General features: G+C 41.4%; 1 protein-coding gene and 1 long non-coding RNA gene across 2 annotated transcripts in view; both read left to right on the top strand.

Moving 5' to 3' along the window:
* Positions 1–21511, top strand: part of LOC309452212 (uncharacterized protein) — a gene marked incomplete at its 5' end in the record, with an annotated part of 48504 nt that overhangs the window by 11771 nt on the left and 15222 nt on the right. The window contains 9 exon segments of the mRNA XM_082076884.1: positions 2344–2397; positions 5200–5233; positions 5313–5385; positions 6635–6695; positions 7161–7501; positions 8002–8149; positions 16782–16810; positions 16913–16979; positions 20404–20489. Coding sequence (XP_081933010.1) covers positions 2344–2397; positions 5200–5233; positions 5313–5385; positions 6635–6695; positions 7161–7501; positions 8002–8149; positions 16782–16810; positions 16913–16979; positions 20404–20489 — 893 coding nt within the window.
* On the top strand, positions 9624–11553 carry LOC309452211. The gene is made up of 3 exons (XR_014186465.1): positions 9624–9727; positions 11385–11413; positions 11516–11553. It is a non-coding gene; the product is annotated as an uncharacterized lncRNA (long non-coding RNA).

The raw sequence follows: 21511 nt of genomic DNA, 5'->3' as shown, positions 1-21511 counted from the left end.
TGTGGGTGGTGGTGGTGTTGGTGTTGTTTTAAGAGCTTGGTACAGGTAGTTTAATCAGCAAAATATTGCTTTCAGCCAAACAGCACTCTCTGTTACTGCTTCCTGTGAATGTAGATAATTGCTGTGATACCACATTGTAGTGGCTGATAGGCCTGAGTTATTATTTTAAAATATGACTTGAAGAATACTATTGGGTGATTCTGAAACTGACATACCCTCAGTGAAAATAATTTGCCCCATTCCTTGAAAATGATCATACTACTAATACAAGTCCCCAATATTATGGGAAGTCTTTACTTCTTATGTTCATTTGAAGAGGCATAATAAATGCGAAGAGAATGTTATGCAAGTTAAGGACCTGGAAGGAGAAAGTGTGTGCTGTTCTCAGTCTGCTTCTAGTAAAGCTTGGTTTTCTTCTGAGTAGCATGGATCCTTTTGACCTTGTGCTCAGTCTCTTGGAAGATGACCTCAGCATGTTGAGAGACATGAGTAGCATATAGAGGACACTCATTGGCGTTAATTCTGCAGTGTCTGGCTTGCACCTGCAAAGCACATGTCCTGCATCATGATAGTCCCTTTGATAAGCTGCATAACAGGCTTTGAAGCCTCTGTTAGTGGAGAAGCTGGGATGATCTTGACCGACCAGAGAAACACCCACTTCAGAATTACTTTATTTTGCTCTTCTCTATTGTTTTCCTGGCATCTTCAGTGTTGTCCTTATCCCTTTTGCTGGTTTTGTACTTGTCAAACATTCTTCAAAATATTCTCCTCTAATGAGCAAGTCAGCATATTTAAGAAGTTGGCACAAGCTTATTTGATTGTTTACTTCTTGTCAGAACATGAACCTTTCTATTAATCACAGGCGAGTTTGCAAAAACCTCCAAATGAATGGCTTCCAGCCCTAGCATATTGAATGACAGACCTTTTGGATTTGAAGTTGGAATTTCTTTGGCAAAAATAACAATTCTGCAACTTTTCTAAAGGCAAGGATTCAGATTTCCTGTGTGTCTGCAGTGGCAGCTTGTTTTAGCTGCTGCACTGCCTATTAGCATATTGTTCCTTCAGTGTTTCCCTGAGTCCCTTCAGACACTGTTGGTTTTTAATCGTAGAGCTCTTGGAAAATAAGTGAGTGCTTCAGTGTGATTTACATCTCCTGAGGTCAGGAAAAGTTGTCCTGTATCACTTTTGAAGAAAACCAAGAAATGGAGATGGGATGAGAAACCATCTTGAGGTCTTCAAGTGTATGTTTTTTGGTAGGAATCCTTTTGCCACATCCGTTACATGTATTTAGAGTAAAATCAATATCAGCAGGACTCCCTTCTGCTCTGAGACAAATGTTTCCTTACCACAGAGAAATTTGGTGTCAGGTAGCTGCAATAACAGAACCTCACTATTAAAATAAAAAATTTTACTAAATAGGATGGGCGGAGCAGGTGGTTGGTGATTTATATTCTAAAACTTCTGCCGCACAATACACAGACATGCACAGGCACAGAAACACGCATGCGTGACACTCACAACAGTCAACGCACCTGTTTTGGTCCCCTTGTGGCCTGTCCTATAGTGCTGAGGGAACAGGGCATTCATTCAGACTGCTTGTCATGTCTGCATTCTGGTTGGTGGCGTAGGCTGCTGCATGTCAGCAGTTTAGCATGGTCACATCAATGTAAGCAGGACTCTCTTGTCTTCACACTGATGTAGGAGGGGCCTATGTATCAGGCACCAACTGACACAGCTTTTAAGGTGAGCTGGTTTAAGGCAACATGTTTCTGGGCTGCTTTTTGAGTGAGGGATAACAAGCATGCTAAAACTGTAACTTGAATGATTGTAGATAACATAATGGCTGGAAGTTGTGTAGTGGTGGAGCCAAGATTTCCTTCAAAATGTCTGGATAGCGTATGTCCAAAGTTTAGTTGTTGGCACTTAGGGATTTTGGGATGCTTAGAGGGAGTGGGTTTGAGTGTGCTGTATGTATAAAGCACTCTACAAATATGAAGGAATTGCGTTTGCAGTCTATGCTAGATGAGAACTAGTCAAGTTAGCAGTACATTTCTGGTAATCTGTTGCAGTATTTCAAAATGTTGGAATGTAGGTATTTTACATGGAGCTAGTAAATTAAGTTACACTGTTTGACACTGTCCCTTGAGAGTAGAGTTCTGCCGTTTGTGATTGTTTTCATTTCTAGCACCTAAAACTGTAGAGTAGGCTTGTAGTTGCAGTACATTCTCCCATTGCTGTAGCTTTGTTGATGTGCTGCTTATGTTTTCCAAATTTCTGGGAATTGAACTTTATTCTGATGTCACTGTTTCGTCTGTCCTTTTCATGCCTATTCCTAAATGGATATAACAATGCAACAATCTCCTAACTACACATCAAGAACAGGAAAATCAAGGAAAGGTATTCTGTACAGTAGCATTTCAAATATGAAACACGTTGTATTATGTACAAATACATCTATGATGTTTTCTATCCTGGAGGACCCTATTTTGATGGGTTTGCTTTTATAAATCAGATTTGCGAGCAGTCTTTGGGCACTTTTTGTTTGTTTGCATGTTTTGCATGAGTCATTTGTTATTGAATCGTTTGCTTTGTGTCATCAGTGACAGTATTTTTTTTTTAAATATGTTCTTTGATTGCTCCAAAATGGAAATAGACTTCAGTTAAAGGGGAAACAAGTAATCCCCAGAGACAGCTTTTCTAGATCCTGTTTCTGTGGTAGGGCATCAAGGTCTGTCTGAAAGCATGCTCATGAACTTCCTCTGTTGCCTTCTAACAGGCAATGTGACCTGGTTTCGATCATTGCTTAAAGTTACTGTACGTTGAAAGCCGAAGTTCAGATAACTTCCTTAGCTGATTTGATTAATTATAACTGTACTAATCAAAAATATATCTGAAGTATTGTGTCAAGAGTTTGTAACTGGCTGTTCCTCCCTATCCCCCCAGTTCTAAGAGGCATGTTTTCATTCAGCTTGGGACGTTAGCAGGTAGATTAGACTGTGAGCACTGGGTTTACAGGAAGCTGCAGAATGTAAAAATAATTACTCTTTTAAAATATTATGTGTTTGTAGTAGGAAACATTAAAAATCGGAGACTATGTTAGTATTTTAGCTAGTTCAGCTTGCACTGGAAGTTTCAGCCTCTAGGTTTTGTCTGTGTGACGCGTCTACACTGAACATGTCTACTGTATTTCATGGTCTGAAAGCCTTGTTCAGGTCAGGAGATGTACTCATCAAAGTTCCCACATAAACCCTGTCTTTCGGACAGACGCAATTTGCATGCTCGTTTGTGGTTTACTGGTAGTAGAAGAGATGTCTTCCAGCATGGTATGCCTTTGTTTTCTTTTGCCTTCAATGGCTTTGCCCAACACCTCAGTTTGGTTGTCAGCATGTGACTTCATGGGAGGTCACCTGTCTCCATCTCCTGTTTATAAACAACTTCATTTTGTTATGATAGTTAACAAGAATTAGTTATTGAGAACTTGAGGAGTGCTGAAATAGCTGCTCTGTGGAGGTTATATTTGTTTGGTTTTCCCTTCCGTCTTGGGACTTGAAGAGCCCTTTTGTTTCATCTTAGTTGTTGATAGTTGAGATGTTAGCACTCTTCAGGCTGGATTCCTTGAGTGCAGATTTCATTAGGACATCAGCGATGTGCTAGAGGGCACTCTCATTGAGTTTGCAGATGGCCCCAAACTGGGGGGATCATTCTATACGCTCCAGGGCAGCGCTGCCATTCAGAGGGACCTTGGCGAGCTGGAGAAAAGGACTGTCAGGCATGTCTTACAAAATTCAGCAAAGACAAATGCCAAGTCCTGCACACAGAGAGGAACAACCTCTTGCTACAAAACATGTTGGGACTGCCTGGCTGGAGAGCTGCTTTGCTGAGAAGGACCAGAGGGTCTTGGCAGGGAGTGAGCTGAGCGTGAGCCAGCAGAGTGCCCTGGCGACTGAGAAGCTCGACAGTGTCCCGGGCTGTATTAAGAGCAGCATAGCCAAGAAACTGAGAAAAGTGATTGTCCATCCTCTTTGGCAACTCACTGGAGTGTGTCCAGCTCCCTGGGTACAATTTTGAGCCCCCAGTGCAAGAGGGACTGGTCTTTCAACAGTGAGCAAATTCAGTGGAGGGCCATCCAGTTTGTCTAGGGCCGGAGTACATGCCCTGTGAGCAGAGGCTGAGGAAACTGGGCTTGTTCAGCCTAGAGAAGAACTGACTTTGAAGGGGACCTAGCTGCAGCTTCCAGTACATATGAGGCGAAGACAAAGCCGCGTTCTTCCCAGTGGTGCATGACAGGAGGTGGAGACACCAGAGGCATAAACGCAAACAAGAGAGTGTCTAACTGAATGTGAGAAGCTGCACTGTGATAAGCACAGTCAAACAGCGAGGCTGTACAGTCTCCTTCCTTGGAGGTGTTCAAGATTGGTCTGGATAAAGCCTTAAACAACCTTATCTGACCTCTTCACTAAGCCTGTCTTGAAGAGGTGTTGGCTAAGAGACTTCCTGAAGTCCCTTCTGACCTGATTTGTCCTATGATCCTATATCCAAGTTGCCTTCATACCGCTGACAAAAGCTTGGTGTGTAGCATAGAATGCCCTGGTTATTATGCCCCTTTTGTCTGTTGAATGCCCTTTTCTGTGCAGCATAGAGAACTGCTGGTGATTCTTCTACCTGAGGATAAGCTTGAGATCTTAACTGTACTTTGTGGTTTTTTTCTTTACATTTTCAGATTAATCTGTAACTGGGTAGAGCATTAGGTAGTGTAGCATGTAGCATAATGTTATACATGTTACATAGAGTAGTAAAATCTCTGCATGTGATGTGTTCTCATGTGTAATATGAGTACTTCAGAGGTTCATGTACTTAGTATTTTGCTAAACCACCAGCATTATGTTAACTGTTAACTAACATAGCGTATTCCTACTATGCTTATTTTTTTTAGTTTAGAGGTGTTTCTTAAACTTGTAGGACATAAGAATCCAAAGGAGAGAGAACTCTGGTATTTTTGTTGTCTTTTTTAATTCAGTATGGTTTGAAAAATAAGTCGCTTTGGAAATAGATTCACTCATGTTGTCTTGTGTTGAATTGACTGCCCAAAGTTTCATTCTCTTATGACCTTTAGAGTTGTCCATGTGAGATATTTATATGTATTGGTTAATTTTTTGCATGCCAAATCTAATTTCAACATGTCAATGAATTTTTACACAGCAATAGATGACTCTTCCCAAGGAGACTCAATAAGGTGAGACTTTGAAAATACCTAGCACGTACCTGAGGAATCATTTGAGAGACACAGCACTCATTTTGCTTTGCTTTTTAAGAAGCTCTGAGAAAGAGGAGGGTGATGACAGTTGGCATACCTCTGAGGAAGAAGAACTCGATTTTACCCCCAAGGTACGGTGCCTTTACAGGAAAAATGTTCTGCAAAAATAAGTGATTTGAAGGCAAGTTTTCTCTGGGATTGACAGAAGCTGCAGTTCCAGCCAATATTCTTTTCTCCTTAGAAGCAGCCTCTGGCCTGCCAGTCTCTCTTCTGCTGTGAGTTTTTCCCTAAAAGACCTGTAACTGTGGCCAAGCATGCAGTAGATTTGTGGTTTGGGGCAAAAGAGCAATAGGTGACGGGATAAACAACCACATGGTTTTATTTACTCTTGTTCATTTGAGTCAGATTTGCAGACCCTGCAAGTTGATAAGTTACTATGCTAACCTATTCTGTTCTTCTCCAAACATTGTTATTATTTCCTGTAAATTTGCTGACAGAATCCTAACTGCTCAGAAAAAGGGCATTTATTTACCAAGATCTACTGAAATCCTTCATCACCTAGTTCTCCTTTCCTCCTCGTCAGGTTCCTCAAGAGCACTCAATAGATGAGTTATTCAAATGGGTCATCTTTTTTCTGCTATGAGATGGCATTCCATGCTTGCATGTAATCTCACACTGCATGTTTTCCCTCTCTTTTGAATGCTTCGGTAGTATTCTTTCTGTCAGCTACAAGCTCTCATAGCTGTTTTTACTGAAGTTCTGAATGGTTTTCAACTTCTGCAGTGATGTCCGGAGCATCTAATCTGTTGCACTGGGACTCTGCAGTGGTGAGGAACCTGAGTGTACTAGTTGAACCCTCTCTGTGATGGTAGAGATACAAGCATGTTTAGTTTGAAATATGGTTTAATTTTCTTGCACTGATTTAAATAGAAATGATGCATTTTTCTGGCATGATTTTTAAATTTAGGGATATTTTAGTAAGTGTACTTGCAGGTACTAATTTATGCATTCAGTCTAGGGATCTTAACAGTTACTTGTGTTATGTGTATTTGCAAGCAAGCATCCTGAAACTGCAATCGTAAATACAGCTGACTTTTACAAATATTAAAACCAGACGTTTAGAACTCTTATGCATCTCAACATAGTTTCGGAAACAATTTGCAAAAGATGTCTGTGCGGTGTTTTGGGGTGAAATACTTACTGAATTGCATATGTGAGAAGTGTTTGCATAGTTAGAACTATAGGATGGAGCAAGCACCTGAGCACTATCAAAAGGACAAGCTGATTGTATTTATTGTTCAAGATTTGATGTGAACAAAGGATTTGTTTTTGTTACCGTTTTAAAAAAATTGGTTTGCTTAAATAAATCTTTATTTACAGAAGCCGCAGAAGCCAAACTTGACACTGTTAATGAAAGCTTCCCAGAAGTTCAGGAAAAAGAGTAAGCTATTTGGAAAAGATTGTATGATATCCTGATATATAAAAGTAGACTTGATAAGTAGGGTTTTGGTTTTTGTGGGTGGTTTTTTGGTTTTTTTTTTCTTTTTTTCTGTTTACATAACTCCTTTTGTTCACATGCATTTTTCCTTTTCTTATGCTTTAAGACGATGGTGATGATTCTAGAATTGAAAGTCCTAAGTCACCAAAGAAAAACCTCAAAGAAGAACAGGAGGAGGAAGATCAGGAAGATGAAGAAACTCAGTCTAAAGACATACAGGTGGAGAAGCAGGGAAAGAAAACAAAACCTAAAGGGGAAATTAATCAGAAATTGAAGTATTTTAGTAATGCTAAGTATGAAGGGGAAGCTTGGTGTGGAACTGGAGATGTCTGTGATGATGATCATAAAATAAGTAAAGAACTTGATGAAAAGGTGGAGGAATCTGTTGATACTCCTGTGTTTTTATAGCTGGGTGTTATGAAAAGGTGCGAGAAAATGTAACTTCTATGTCTCCAAAGATAATGAATAATGAAGTATCTTGCAAGTCAGTGCCAAAACAAGCTGTCTTTCAAAATCTAAATAATTTGCAAGATACACAAGAAAGCCAGAATAGGAAAAGCATGATTCAGGAGAAGTTTCACAGAAATGCAGCAAAAAGCCCAAAGCTTGAAAGCCAAAGACCAAACTCTGTTGTTCTTGAATGTGTGGATGATGAAGATACTGAGGAAGCCCTGAAGCAAGAAAGGGAAAACTTGTGCTTAAATAGCAGTCAAGAAAATTTAAGAGCAGCATTTCACTCAAGCACCAAAGTAAGCATATAGGGATGATCCAATGACAACATTATTTTCTAAGGGTGATACAGGTAAGAAACAAATAGTAAACTGGATTTCTCTTAATACTTATTCTTCACGTATATCCATCTTTCGATCATCCTTTTTGGTATTAGAAAATGTCTCACTGCTAGCCAAATCAGTTTCTTAGGTATAAGAATAATATCAGGCAACATTTTCCATATTTTTTTATATTGGTTGCAGTGGTTTTGCAGTAAAAAGAATAGGCGGTAGACTGTTTCTGGAATCAATTGAATTTTTCTCAGGGGCTTTGCAGAACTGGAGGTGAGACTTAGAACATTAGGCATTGCTTTCTACTCATGTAGATTCCCATGGAAAAACTGAAAGTCTTGTAAAACAAAGCTCAACAAAGTTTCCCTGTTGTCTTACACAAGAAAAGTATTTTTCAAGTTGTCGATGGATGGCAAAAAAGGTGCTTGTTTCGGCTCTTTCCAGCTGCTTTGATCCATTTCTTTTAGGGAGAATCACCTGAATGGGAAGAAAAGGAGGAGGAGCAGGAAAAAGAAGACACAGGTGAAAAGCTACAAACTGCAATTCTTGAGGGAGTGAAGAATTCTATTTGTAATGATAACCATCAAGTCCACAATGCTTCAAAAGAAAATGCTGGTGAGAGAAATGAATTAGTAAATACTAGTCCCAGTTATTCCTCTCTAAATGTTAATGCACACTAAATGAAAGAAAATGGTGATTGACCTATAAGACAGCAAATGTTTCCCTTGCCTGTGAATGCTAGTGGGCATTGGCAGAGAAGGAAAGCAGCTTTTGTTCCTTTTCATTAATTCTTGAAGAACTGCAATTATGATTTTGGATTCCCAGTAATGCTATACGAAGCAAGTAGCATTCTTGCTTGCATTGCTCTGTTGTCCCTGAAGTAATCTGAACACAACACACACGTGATAAAAAAATGGAGGACTAAGAGTGTCTTGGGTGTGACAGTAGTATTCCCCTTACTGGCCCATATTGTTGGATTGAAAAGCTGAGATTGTTCTTAGCTGAAGGCTAGGAGAGATTTGAGTTAAGCTGAGAGCTGTTTGTTCTAGTGCCTAATCTTCTACAGTTTTAAAAAGTAGAGGGTCTCTCCAGTGCCACAGCTGTGTGTGCTTGAAAGCATTACCAGCTTCTTCAGAGTTGAGCACTTTGGTCCTTACCTCAGGTCTCAGAGTAGGAGCAGAAGGCATCTTTTGGATGCAGGGCTTGACCGACGGGGAAAAGCAGAGTGAACTAAAACCACTCAGTGTCTCACTTGTTACCTCATTTATAGGTGCCCTGCCAGCCGAGGGAGCAGAGGAAGATAATGATTCTCCCTGGGATTCCGAGGTACTGTCTGTGGAAGACTCAGGGGTCCCCACAGAAGGGGTGCATGGAGGGGAGGGGTAAGATCCAGAAGCACTTGAGAGCTTGCTGTTGCCTTGAGCCCTAACGCTGATAAGGCTCGTTTCTTCTACTGCTTCTACTCCATGTTTGTAACCAGGGCCTGGCAGGATTGTTGCTTTTTCACCATGCAGCCCTGTTCTGCTGACCTGGTCAGCGATTTTCCTTAGGGTATCACCTAGATGGTTAGCTGCTTCTGATTGGATCCCCTCTAGCTTTTGTAGGTGTGCTCCAGCCCTTTTTGTAAGCTCTGCCTTGCTAGTCTTCATTCAATCCAAATTGGCCTTGTGACTGGGAGTATCGATGTATTCCCTCACCATGCAGGATACGTGCCTAAGAAACATAAGCACAAACTTGAATGTCAGGTACTAGTTCAGTACAGAAGTTGGATCACCACAGACCTGCAGCTATTGGTTCGCAACCCACATCTTGAGTTGCCATGTTAGTTTTCCTTTCTGGCTGTCCAGTTTCTCAGTGTGACAGAACAGTTTAGATGAGTTGTAAGGTTTTTGCCTAAGACCTGAAAACACACACAACTGTTGTGATTTTCCAGTATAGTACATCTTGGTGTGTCCTTTCCTGGGGTCTTATAAAAGGTTTTTGTACCTCTTATATACTTGATACCATGCTGTGCAAGTTGGCTTTTTGCGTAGAAATGAGTTGAAAATGCATTTGTACCAATTGTCATGCATATGTTTTAGATTATAGAGTCGAATTGTGAAGGTCTGAGGGAAGTATCGTCCGGTGTGTTTCTCCCAGCTGCAGACAGACAAGGAATATACTCCAAGATTGTCTCCGAGGAATGCAACAACGGTAACTTCCTGGGGGACTAGATGTTTGTCTGTAGGCATTTATAGACTAAAGTGAACTTTTATGAGTGTCTGTCTTAGCAATGCTGTTCCGATGTGGGTGCATGCTATAGCAATGAAGTGCTTACTTTTTGAATTAACACCAGTAATCATAGCGCTTGCTGGCCCCTTTGTAAAGGAAGTTGTCTTGTTTGCATTCTGTGTGTTCTTTGGACGTGTTTGTAATTTTTTGGATTCAGGTTCTTGTTGCATGATGATGAAAGTGTATGTGTTTTAGGACTGACCTGCCTGAACACTTAAACGTTACTGGATGCTAACGCATCAGAAGAAAGCTGTGATCTGGCTAAACATTTTTACCCCCAGCTTAATTTTTGATAGCTTTCTGTTTCGCTTTGCCTAGGAGCTAAAATGGGACCGAAAGTTCAGGTTTTGTTGCTAAGGGTTTCTGCCTGTGTTTTGTGATACTGTCTCCCTAGCATCTTGAGCATAGGATGGCAGGGAAGTTTTGCTCTTGGGGTAGAACTCTTTCCAGAAGAACTTCTCCTTTACCAGGTGGTTTGTCGATCCTGCTTCTAGGATAGGTACAATAGGACAACTGAAGAAGCTAATCCAGTTTGAGTTTAGTAAGCTAGAAGCAAAACTTGACAAGCTCCTGGGAGCTTCTAAATGGACTTGTTGAGTAGTTGTCATGGAAGTCTGCTTTGTGTGATTCCACTAAGGCAAATTTCAAATCCCTGTGGGAAGGGGGTGAAAGGTCATTATGGTGATCTTTCTAAGGTTTTTCATAGTGCTAGACCACCAAGTGAAGTGAAATGAAATACTGTTTGCTTTTAATTTTTTTTTTTTTTTTTTTTTTGATCCAAAAGTTTTGCTGTGGAGCCGTTCTTAGTAACACTTCACAGACTCATTTCATGCGAGGACTCAAACTCAAAGAATTAAGCAGAGGATTTGAGAAACATAGGTGGGCCAGTAGATTGTGTGGGTTTGGAAATGATTTAATGCTGGACAACATTTAAGGAAAAAAAGTATTTGGAACTATACTACAAATGCAGATGACAACCAAACAACATTTGTTTGTTTCCTTGCAAGCTAAACCAGAACAATTTGATGAGAACTAGCTCGATTTTCTTTTTTCTTTTTTTTTCCTTTTGCTGAATGACACGTGTGAGGTTTCTGTGTCTGCAGCCATGCTTGCCGTGTCCCATCAATGGAAAGGAAAATACTCCTTCACACAAAGCACTTGCAGAATTGCAGTCGGAGCGCTGCTGCGCTGTTTTGTGATCATTCGCTATAGCAGACCGGATTTGGCTTTTGAAAGAATCCTTTTAGAAAACAGGATTCAGCTCCTCAAAAGGACTAAGTATTTTGATTTTGTTCGTTCAACAAGCCCGACCTTATTGCTTCACATGAATTGTCCTAGTTTTGTGATTATTGTTTTTTAAATCCAAGGTGCGTGATGGGAAGTGTGTGGTGTCCATTTCTGGTATAGTCATCCAAATGCTATACGATGAGGCAAACTGAATGTTAGGTATCATACTCTTGATGAAAGAATGCTTTCAACTAATACTTAGCTGTAAACCTGGTGATGTTGAATGGAGGAAAAGAGACCTTCAATTAAATAAAATCACTTTTTTCAAAACCTTTTTTTTTTTAACCTCCAGGCTTTTCAGAGAAACCCAGCAATTCCCAGGTAAGTATTTGTTCATGTCAGATGGGCTACTTGTTGTCCTCATTGAATAGTATGTGGTTACTTTGAAATTGGCCTATTGTCATTGGATTGTGTCTTTTCTAGCTGAAGACTCCAGAATCAGCTTTGGAAATGAAGGAAACCTCTCCTAAAAAAAGGCAGCAGGAATCAGGTAACGTTTAGTTCATGTGGTTCTGGGTTTAGCTTCATAATCTTTCTGGAGAGGAGTATTTAATAAAGCATCTGATGTATTTGTTTTGCAGATCTGTTGGAGGAATTAGGTTTAGGAGATGCAGATGATATTGAAGGTATTCATAGCAGTCTCTGTAGTGTTTTGGGTTTTTTTATGGCCAGACACATTGTACTGGCATGTTTTTTTCCTAATACTAAATTAATGGTTCTAGCAAGGTGTTCTGGGAAAAGAAGGTCTACTGAAATACGCCTCTATGCATGTGTGTGCTCCTCCTCTGGTCTGCCATTCAACACTGCAAATACCCTTCCATGATGTGGGCTTCCTCCTCTATACCTGCTGTCATCTCCCCTTTGCAGGGGAGTCCTGAAGTTTGCTTTCCTTCCAGTTTCTCAAAAAAACCCTTCCTGATATTTGCGGTTCCCCGAGCATGTGCCGTAGCTGATTCCGGGCTAGGGATCTGCAATTTAAGCTGTCCAGGTGCTGCAGGTGAGACAGAAAGGATCGTTCTTGGGCTCCTCCTGTAGCTGTACGTAGCAGGAATGATTGCTTCCCTGGCTTTTCTCTACCTGTCTGGCAGTTGCTTTGGAACGTGTAGCAAATACATTCCTTTGAGGCTGGAAACTGCCCAGCAGGTTCAGAGGCAGGGGAAGGAAGCGGGGAAGAGAGACAAGGTGGGAGGAAATGACAGTGTCAGCGTGTGGCCAGGAATTCTCTGTCTTTGGAAACAAGGATAAAAGTGACACAGCTAGTTGGTCCACTATAAATTGGAGGGAGGATATATGACTTCAGTGGTTTTTTAGTTTCCTTGTTTTAACGTTTATTGATTTCCATATCTACTATTGAGATGAGTTTTTAAGAGTTGCTACATTCAGCTATTGAAAATAGAAATGAGAGAGAGGTGAACAGATCTGTCAGCAAGTACTTGAACTTGTAACTTTGAAGTATAGAATACAAATGGTTCCAAGCACCTTGGCATCCTCGCTTTAGGGGGATAAAAAAAGTACCGTGTTTCTTTTGGCAATAATAGAGATTAAACTTCTCCCTAGGAAAAATCTCTCTCTCTCCTCTTGCTCTTCCAGTCCTCCTCTCCACCACCTCTTCCTCTCGCTCTTCTCGTCTCTCTCATGTCTTTGCAGTGGGTAAGCAAGAGCAGGTCCTCTTGTGCCCTTTATTTTGTGGTGATAGCGTTTTTATAAGATGCATAGAGGCTTCTTAAAAGTTGTTCAAGCATGAGTGCTGGTTTTGTCTGTATTACACAATAATGTGAGATGTAGCCCCATAGCGGATCATTACGTTATATATACGTTTGTATAATATTACAAACACAGAACAACCACCTTTTCGTAGCTCCTTTGGTGTCAGCTACTTTTCTGGTGTGTCTTTATTCATTTGTGCCATGTTAGTGTTTCCCCAGGTGTTATCGTGAAGATCAAGTGTTAAGAAGTACATGTGACAATTTCCTTCCAACTTTTATGGTTGGCTTTTGGTTTAAGCAATTTAGATTGCTTCAGCAAAGCATCACAGTTCCTGCGGCACAAATCTGTATGACTCTAAAAGGCCTGAATGCCATCCTTCACAAGTTTATTTCATAAATCTGGAAAAAAGGTGCAGTATCTTGCACAACTGAGTGTTCAATGAGAGATTAGATTTCCCGATCTATTTACTTTGTTACTACTCATCAGAACTTATTGAAATGTATTTTTGGGTCAATAGTGTTGAGTCAGCTTGGATCGGTAGTGTTGTTCCTATCTTTTCTGTATAGAAGAGTAGCTGCTTTGCACTGTAATCTGCACAAAATCACTATGGAAGACAATTGATGAGGAGGGAAATCTCAGAGGAGAGAGGAGTGGTAAAGGCTACTTGGAGAGAGCACTAGAAGTCACATGAGTGAATCCTGAGTCAGTTTTACCTAATGGAGTAGCTTAAAAGAGCCAAATGAAGATAGTCGCATCTGGCCAGGAACCCACTGAGACTGAACCTTTTGTTTGTCTGGTAGAGAAGAGATTTGGATGTTAATCCCCTAAGATAGAAACAACTTTTGTGTGTTTGGCGTGTGTTGGAGCTGTGAGCCCATACTCTGTGTTTCAGTGGCAATGCTGAGGTGTTGAGCGTCTGGGAAGGTGCAGGGTAACACCCCTCTGTCCAGGAAGAGCTTTCTTGGTGGCGCTACAAAACGCGCGTTGTTGCTTCATGATTTTAGTGTGAGGATGTTTTGGACAGTGTTTCTACATTAGCTGCTGTGCAGCGGAAAGTAGTAGTAAGTGCCAAATTCTGGAGCTGTAGGCTGGAGAGCAGGTGACCTAAACTCTGTATCTCACCGGACTGCAGCATGCAGGAGTGTCTTCCTGAATTGGGCTGGGTGTTGCTTGTAGCTGTGTCAGCTGTTGTGCATATCCATCTTCTGCTGGAAAGGAGGCAAGAGGAGGTGGCAGTGAAAAGGAAATACCATGATGTGACCAGGCGTGAAGAAACACTCACTTCTTAGGTTGTCCTTAGCAAGAGAAGCACTGCGCATCTTTTGGATGCAGGGCTTGACCGACGGGGAAAAGCAGAGTGAACTAAAACCACTCAGTGTCTCACTTGTTACCTCATTTATAGGTGCCCTGCCAGCCGAGGGAGCAGAGGAAGATAATGATTCTCCCTGGGATTCCGAGGTACTGTCTGTGGAAGACTCAGGGGTCCCCACAGAAGGGGTGCATGGAGGGGAGGGGTAAGATCCAGAAGCACTTGAGAGCTTGCTGTTGCCTTGAGCCCTAACGCTGATAAGGCTCGTTTCTTCTACTGCTTCTACTCCATGTTTGTAACCAGGGCCTGGCAGGATTGTTGCTTTTTCACCATGCAGCCCTGTTCTGCTGACCTGGTCAGCGATTTTCCTTAGGGTATCACCTAGATGGTTAGCTGCTTCTGATTGGATCCCCTCTAGCTTTTGTAGGTGTGCTCCAGCCCTTTTTGTAAGCTCTGCCTTGCTAGTCTTCATTCAATCCAAATTGGCCTTGTGACTGGGAGTATCGATGTATTCCCTCACCATGCAGGATACGTGCCTAAGAAACATAAGCACAAACTTGAATGTCAGGTACTAGTTCAGTACAGAAGTTGGATCACCACAGACCTGCAGCTATTGGTTCGCAACCCACATCTTGAGTTGCCATGTTAGTTTTCCTTTCTGGCTGTCCAGTTTCTCAGTGTGACAGAACAGTTTAGATGAGTTGTAAGGTTTTTGCCTAAGACCTGAAAACACACACAACTGTTGTGATTTTCCAGTATAGTACATCTTGGTGTGTCCTTTCCTGGGGTCTTATAAAAGGTTTTTGTACCTCTTATATACTTGATACCATGCTGTGCAAGTTGGCTTTTTGCGTAGAAATGAGTTGAAAATGCATTTGTACCAATTGTCATGCATATGTTTTAGATTATAGAGTCGAATTGTGAAGGTCTGAGGGAAGTATCGTCCGGTGTGTTTCTCCCAGCTGCAGACAGACAAGGAATATACTCCAAGATTGTCTCCGAGGCATGCAACAACGGTAACTTCCTGGGGGACTAGATGTTTGTCTGTAGGCATTTATAGACTAAAGTGAACTTTTATGAGTGTCTGTCTTAGCAATGCTGTTCCGATGTGGGTGCATGCTATAGCAATGAAGTGCTTACTTTTTGAATTAACACCAGTAATCATAGCGCTTGCTGGCCCCTTTGTAAAGGAAGTTGTCTTGTTTGCATTCTGTGTGTTCTTTGGACGTGTTTGTAATTTTTTGGATTCAGGTTCTTGTTGCATGATGATGAAAGTGTATGTGTTTTAGGACTGACCTGCCTGAACACTTAAACGTTACTGGATGCTAACGCATCAGAAGAAAGCTGTGATCTGGCTAAACATTTTTACCCCCAGCTTAATTTTTGATAGCTTTCTGTTTCGCTTTGCCTAGGAGCTAAAATGGGACCGAAAGTTCAGGTTTTGTTGCTAAGGGTTTCTGCCTGTGTTTTGTGATACTGTCTCCCTAGCATCTTGAGCATAGGATGGCAGGGAAGTTTTGCTCTTGGGGTAGAACTCTTTCCAGAAGAACTTCTCCTTTACCAGGTGGTTTGTCGATCCTGCTTCTAGGATAGGTACAATAGGACAACTGAAGAAGCTAATCCAGTTTGAGTTTAGTAAGCTAGAAGCAAAACTTGACAAGCTCCTGGGAGCTTCTAAATGGACTTGTTGAGTAGTTGTCATGGAAGTCTGCTTTGTGTGATTCCACTAAGGCAAATTTCAAATCCCTGTGGGAAGGGGGTGAAAGGTCATTATGGTGATCTTTCTAAGGTTTTCCATAGTGCTAGACCACCAAGTGAAGTGAAATGAAATACTGTTTGCTTTTAATTTTTTTTTTTTTTTTTTTTTTGATCCAAAAGTTTTGCTGTGGAGCCGTTCTTAGTAACACTTCACAGACTCATTTCATGCGAGGACTCAAACTCAAAGAATTAAGCAGAGGATTTGAGAAACATAGGTGGGCCAGTAGATTGTGTGGGTTTGGAAATGATTTAATGCTGGACAACATTTAAGGAAAAAAAGTATTTGGAACTATACTACAAATGCAGATGACAACCAAACAACATTTGTTTGTTTCCTTGCAAGCTAAACCAGAACAATTTGATGAGAACTAGCTCGATTTTCTTTTTTCTTTTTTTTTCCTTTTGCTGAATGACACGTGTGAGGTTTCTGTGTCTGCAGCCATGCTTGCCGTGTCCCATCAATGGAAAGGAAAATACTCCTTCACACAAAGCACTTGCAGAATTGCAGTCGGAGCGCTGCTGCGCTGTTTTGTGATCATTCGCTATAGCAGACCGGATTTGGCTTTTGAAAGAATCCTTTTAGAAAACAGGATTCAGCTCCTCAAAAGGACTAAGTATTTTGATTTTGTTCGTTCAACAAGCCCGACCTTATTGCTTCACATGAATTGTCCTAGTTTTGTGATTATTGTTTTTTAAATCCAAGGTGCGTGATGGGAAGTGTGTGGTGTCCATTTCTGGTATAGTCATCCAAATGCTATACGATGAGGCAAACTGAATGTTAGGTATCATACTCTTGATGAAAGAATGCTTTCAACTAATACTTAGCTGTAAACCTGGTGATGTTGAATGGAGGAAAAGAGACCTTCAATTAAATAAAATCACTTTTTTCAAAACCTTTTTTTTTTTAACCTCCAGGCTTTTCAGAGAAACCCAGCAATTCCCAGGTAAGTATTTGTTCATGTCAGATGGGCTACTTGTTGTCCTCATTGAATAGTATGTGGTTACTTTGAAATTGGCCTATTGTCATTGGATTGTGTCTTTTCTAGCTGAAGACTCCAGAATCAGCTTTGGAAATGAAGGAAACCTCTCCTAAAAAAAGGCAGCAGGAATCAGGTAACGTTTAGTTCATGTGGTTCTGGGTTTAGCTTCATAATCTTTCTGGAGAGGAGTATTTAATAAAGCATCTGATGTATTTGTTTTGCAGATCTGTTGGAGGAATTAGGTTTAGGAGATGCAGATGATATTGAAGGTATTCATAGCAGTCTCTGTAGTGTTTTGGGTTTTTTTATGGCCAGACACATTGTACTGGCATGTTTTTTTCCTAATACTAAATTAATGGTTCTAGCAAGGTGTTCTGGGAAAAGAAGGTCTACTGAAATACGCCTCTATGCATGTGTGTGCTCCTCCTCTGGTCTGCCATTCAACACTGCAAATACCCTTCCATGATGTGGGCTTCCTCCTCTATACCTGCTGTCATCTCCCCTTTGCAGGGGAGTCCTGAAGTTTGCTTTCCTTCCAGTTTCTCAAAAAAACCCTTCCTGATATTTGCGGTTCCCCGAGCATGTGCCGTAGCTGATTCCGGGCTAGGGATCTGCAATTTAAGCTGTCCAGGTGCTGCAGGTGAGACAGAAAGGATCGTTCTTGGGCTCCTCCTGTAGCTGTACGTAGCAGGAATGATTGCTTCCCTGGCTTTTCTCTACCTGTCTGGCAGTTGCTTTGGAACGTGTAGCAAATACATTCCTTTGAGGCTGGAAACTGCCCAGCAGGTTCAGAGGCAGGGGAAGGAAGCGGGGAAGAGAGACAAGGTGGGAGGAAATGACAGTGTCAGCGTGTGGCCAGGAATTCTCTGTCTTTGGAAACACTGTAATTTGCACAAAGTTATTATGGAAGACAATTGATGAGGAGGGAAATATTAGAGGAGAGAGGAGTGGTAAAGGCTAATTGGAGAGAGCTCTAAAAGTCACCTCTCGATACTAGCTAGAGAACAGGCAGAGTAAAAGGTGGGGGATTTTCATCTTTTGTATGCAGAGAGAAGTCTGGGTGCTGGCAGGTCTGACTTTTCCAGCTTTCAGGCAGATACAGTTGACCAGAAAAGCTTATTCAGTCTGTGTTGCGCAGTCTTCCTCAGAAAACGTGTCCCAGCTCTCCTGTATCCACAAAAAACTTCATCTGTCTTTTAAGCAAAATGGTGGTGCCCATGTTCCATGCCGGAAGTGGTCACACGTAGGAAGTCGTATGGTAGGAAGCTGCATGCATGTTGCAGTTTGTGACTTGAGTGGAAACTGGAGGAGTTCCGTCTATCTGAGAGATTGACCGCCCCCTGCTGAACTTGGAGTGGAGAGGCTTCCAGGTGTGCTAGAAACTCGGAGCACACTGGTGTGTCTAGACTCTTCTCATTCTAGGAGATATTGTTACCACTTAAGATGCTTATGTGCAAATTATCAACATACTGGATGCCTAGTTATGCCTAATCTGTGCCCCGTTCTGCTTTCTTGAGTTCTTTTTGTTTTGTTTTCTGAAAGGATGTTACATATCACTGTGATGTTGATGCAGATACCCCTCTTGAATTTCATCGGGTTCCAATGCTTCTGGCCACCCCTCCCAATTAGCACTCCAAAAGCTGTGTGCTCGGTGAGGGAGGGACTTGCTGGGTCCAGTTATCCAGCCATGTTACAATGCTAGTAAGAGGGACAAAGACCCATCTCCACAAACTATGCATAACTGTTGGAGGAAATGAAGATGTTGACCTCCAGATTATAGAGGTTATTTGTATAGAAGCTAAGTGTTTACTTATTCCAAGCGTCCTGGTATTGATAATTTATAACACTCCCTACGGTACCTATCTGCCATCTACAAATGGTCCTTGGCTGCCTGCACTTTTGTCCTTTATTTGTACTGCTGGTTGGAGCCTTCATCTGCACCAGCAAACAGCTTGGTACTGGGATATCTATAAGCATCAGGAAAGGCTAAATCTGACTTTTTCTTGTTTTTCGGGATTGCAGAGTAAAAGTGTCTGTTTTCCTTATGGAATATTATCCTTAGATAATCAAGTATCATTGTTATTATCTTTAATACCTGATAGATTGTCTGAAATACATTATAGTCATCAATAGTTCATCAATAGATCATCATAACAACTCTGACATAAGTGCTATCAGCTCAGTAATGACTAATGTGTGTTGGGAAATGCCTTATGTTAAAATACCCAAAAAATACATTTACAAAAAATCCAGGAAATTGCATCCACCAGTGACTGAGGTGGGAGGAGAAGATTTTTATTTCACACTGTGTAACCTGAGGTTAGGATTGACCTCTGGAAACCTATATGACTGACTGAGGAGCTTAGGTTCCCAATTCAGACATATGAGTTGTGACTCTAAGTTTCTATCTAATGTAATCCCTTTCAAGAAATGAAACTTCCAAAACGAATCACTTAAACAGAAAATGCCAGAAGTGAGTTTGGCCCTGTGAGTTATTAATACTGGATCCTTTTGTATTATTATGACAATACCTATTTTCTCCCTGTCTTGATCACTTTCACTGTAGGAAGAATACTGTGTACCTCTTTAGCAGTGAAGCTTTGTTTATAGAAAGGCTGTTGTATAGAACCCATAGAATTGTGGAGCGGGAAAGGAGGTGCAGAGTGCTCAAGGTGAAAAGCCTCCATCTCTGTTTTTAGGTGCCACACTAAAGCTGCTGGGACTTGTTTCTTTCTGAGTACTTGAGACTTCAGAGTGTTGTGTGCCTTCCACAAAACCAGTGGCAACGAGTTGCTGCTTCTAAATTGTATCTGGGACTGTTTGGAGTCCAATTCTCAGATGTAACAGAGATTCAAGGCAGACACCCCATAATGGGGAGCTCAGACTGAGTGACTGCTTCTGAGGTGTTTGTGACTTGTCCAATATTCCTTAGAGATTCTGGGAGAGGAAAGGTGAATCCTGTTTTCAACAGTACAAGTGAAATGTTTCTCGACATTTCACAGGCCTGTCTTTGATTGTGCCTCACTTGTTTCTTCTGCAAGAGATGAGGCAGCAGTTTGACTGAAATACTCGTTCCAGATCCACATCTAGAGACAGATTTGTTTCATGCGTGGAGAAAAGCTGGGGCCTTACTGATTTCAGGCTGTGATTTCGTTGCGTGTGATTTTCTGTGCACAACACACAGGGAGGTTAAAATTGCTGGTGGAATGTAGCCAGTTGCTGCACAGCACACAGTGTGTCAGAGAGAAAGAGAGAGGGATATCACGCACCTTTAAGAAACAGGAATTTTGTTATTTGTGACCATGTATATCGATTTCTTTGGCACATTTCCTTTATGCATTAAAAACTAAAATGCCCTGGAATAAAGGCATTCACACAGATGCATCTTGAATCTGTATGACGATAGTTTTATCTCTAGGAGCTCCCAGATTTGAGGGGATGTGTTATTTTGCATTAAGATTTTTCTCACAAATGTGATGATTCAAGATGTACTCTTGGTGTAAATAACTAATCTTAACTCATGCTTGTTATAAAAGTGCTTCTATTTTTCGCTGTAGGTGAGCACTCGGGATCTACCTGTCGTATGTCATCAGCAGCTGAAAAAGAAGACCTCAAGGATGCCTTTGAAAATGATGAGATGCCCGTATGTAAAACAAAATATTTTGAATTAGAGTCTGAACTGGTTGATTGTGTTATAGACCAAGGTAAAAAAACAAACCTTACCAGTCAGTAAATAATGCTGAAGAGAGAGGCCTGTAGATGAAAGTTGTCTTACAGTCTGAAGTAAATTTGGATACAATCTTCTAAGGGTGGGGTAAAACCTTTGTCATTATGTTGGATGCTTGCTGTTATACTGACTTGTTTCCAGCTGGTTTGCTTATATTTTGACCGGTATTCTTCCTTTTGTGCAGTGCTGACAAACAGTGCAGTCATGCATTTTTTCCCTATACAAAATGCACATTCAAGTGAAGAGGGAGATTAGTCTATTATATGGTTATCTGCTTGGTTAAACATGCCTGCTCTTCCTCTTTGTGAGAGAAAGATCAAGCAAAACCACTTGAAATATGGTGACCTTTCTGATCCTTTCTCTGCCTCTGCAAAATACGTGCTTGTTTGACCATGGTAATAAGTGTTTGAAAAGGTTGTGGGTTTGTTTTTTTTTCAGAGGACATTCTAGAATAAGGCAGGCATCCTGTTCGTGTTGGGCGTACAGGACAGGGCTGGATAGAGAGGTCTGGAATCTTGTGTACCACCTCGAGGGACAGTGGAGTAAATGATTTCCACCCCACACCCAAGCACCATGAAAGAGGGACATGCTTAATTTTAACAGGCAGAGCAGAGAACTGAAGCCTACTATAAGCTGGTAGTAGTTGGGCAATGAGCTTGGGAATGGAGAGGCTGAGACAGGTGGTGGCTGGTTGAGGTGCTCCTGCCCTTTTCTGAAGGAGGAATTTGTGTAGAGGGGGAAAAGGGCCTGGCTAATGAGAAGAGAGAGCGAGGAGTTGGATGGTCTTAGCCCATGGGGACCCCAAGGCTGCAGGCCCTGTTGCGAAGGCACCAGGAGCTAAGGAGACACATGGGGAGTGAGGATGTTGGGAGGAGGGTGACAGATGACTGGAGTAGTCAGAGCTATTGAGGAACAGAGCGTGGGGTCAGGGAGATGGG

This window comes from Streptopelia decaocto, assembly GCF_964273445.1.
Source record: "Streptopelia decaocto genome assembly, contig: HAP1_SCAFFOLD_214, whole genome shotgun sequence".
Taxonomy (NCBI): domain Eukaryota; kingdom Metazoa; phylum Chordata; class Aves; order Columbiformes; family Columbidae; genus Streptopelia; species Streptopelia decaocto.
This window is presented reverse-complemented; position numbering and strand designations above follow the sequence as displayed.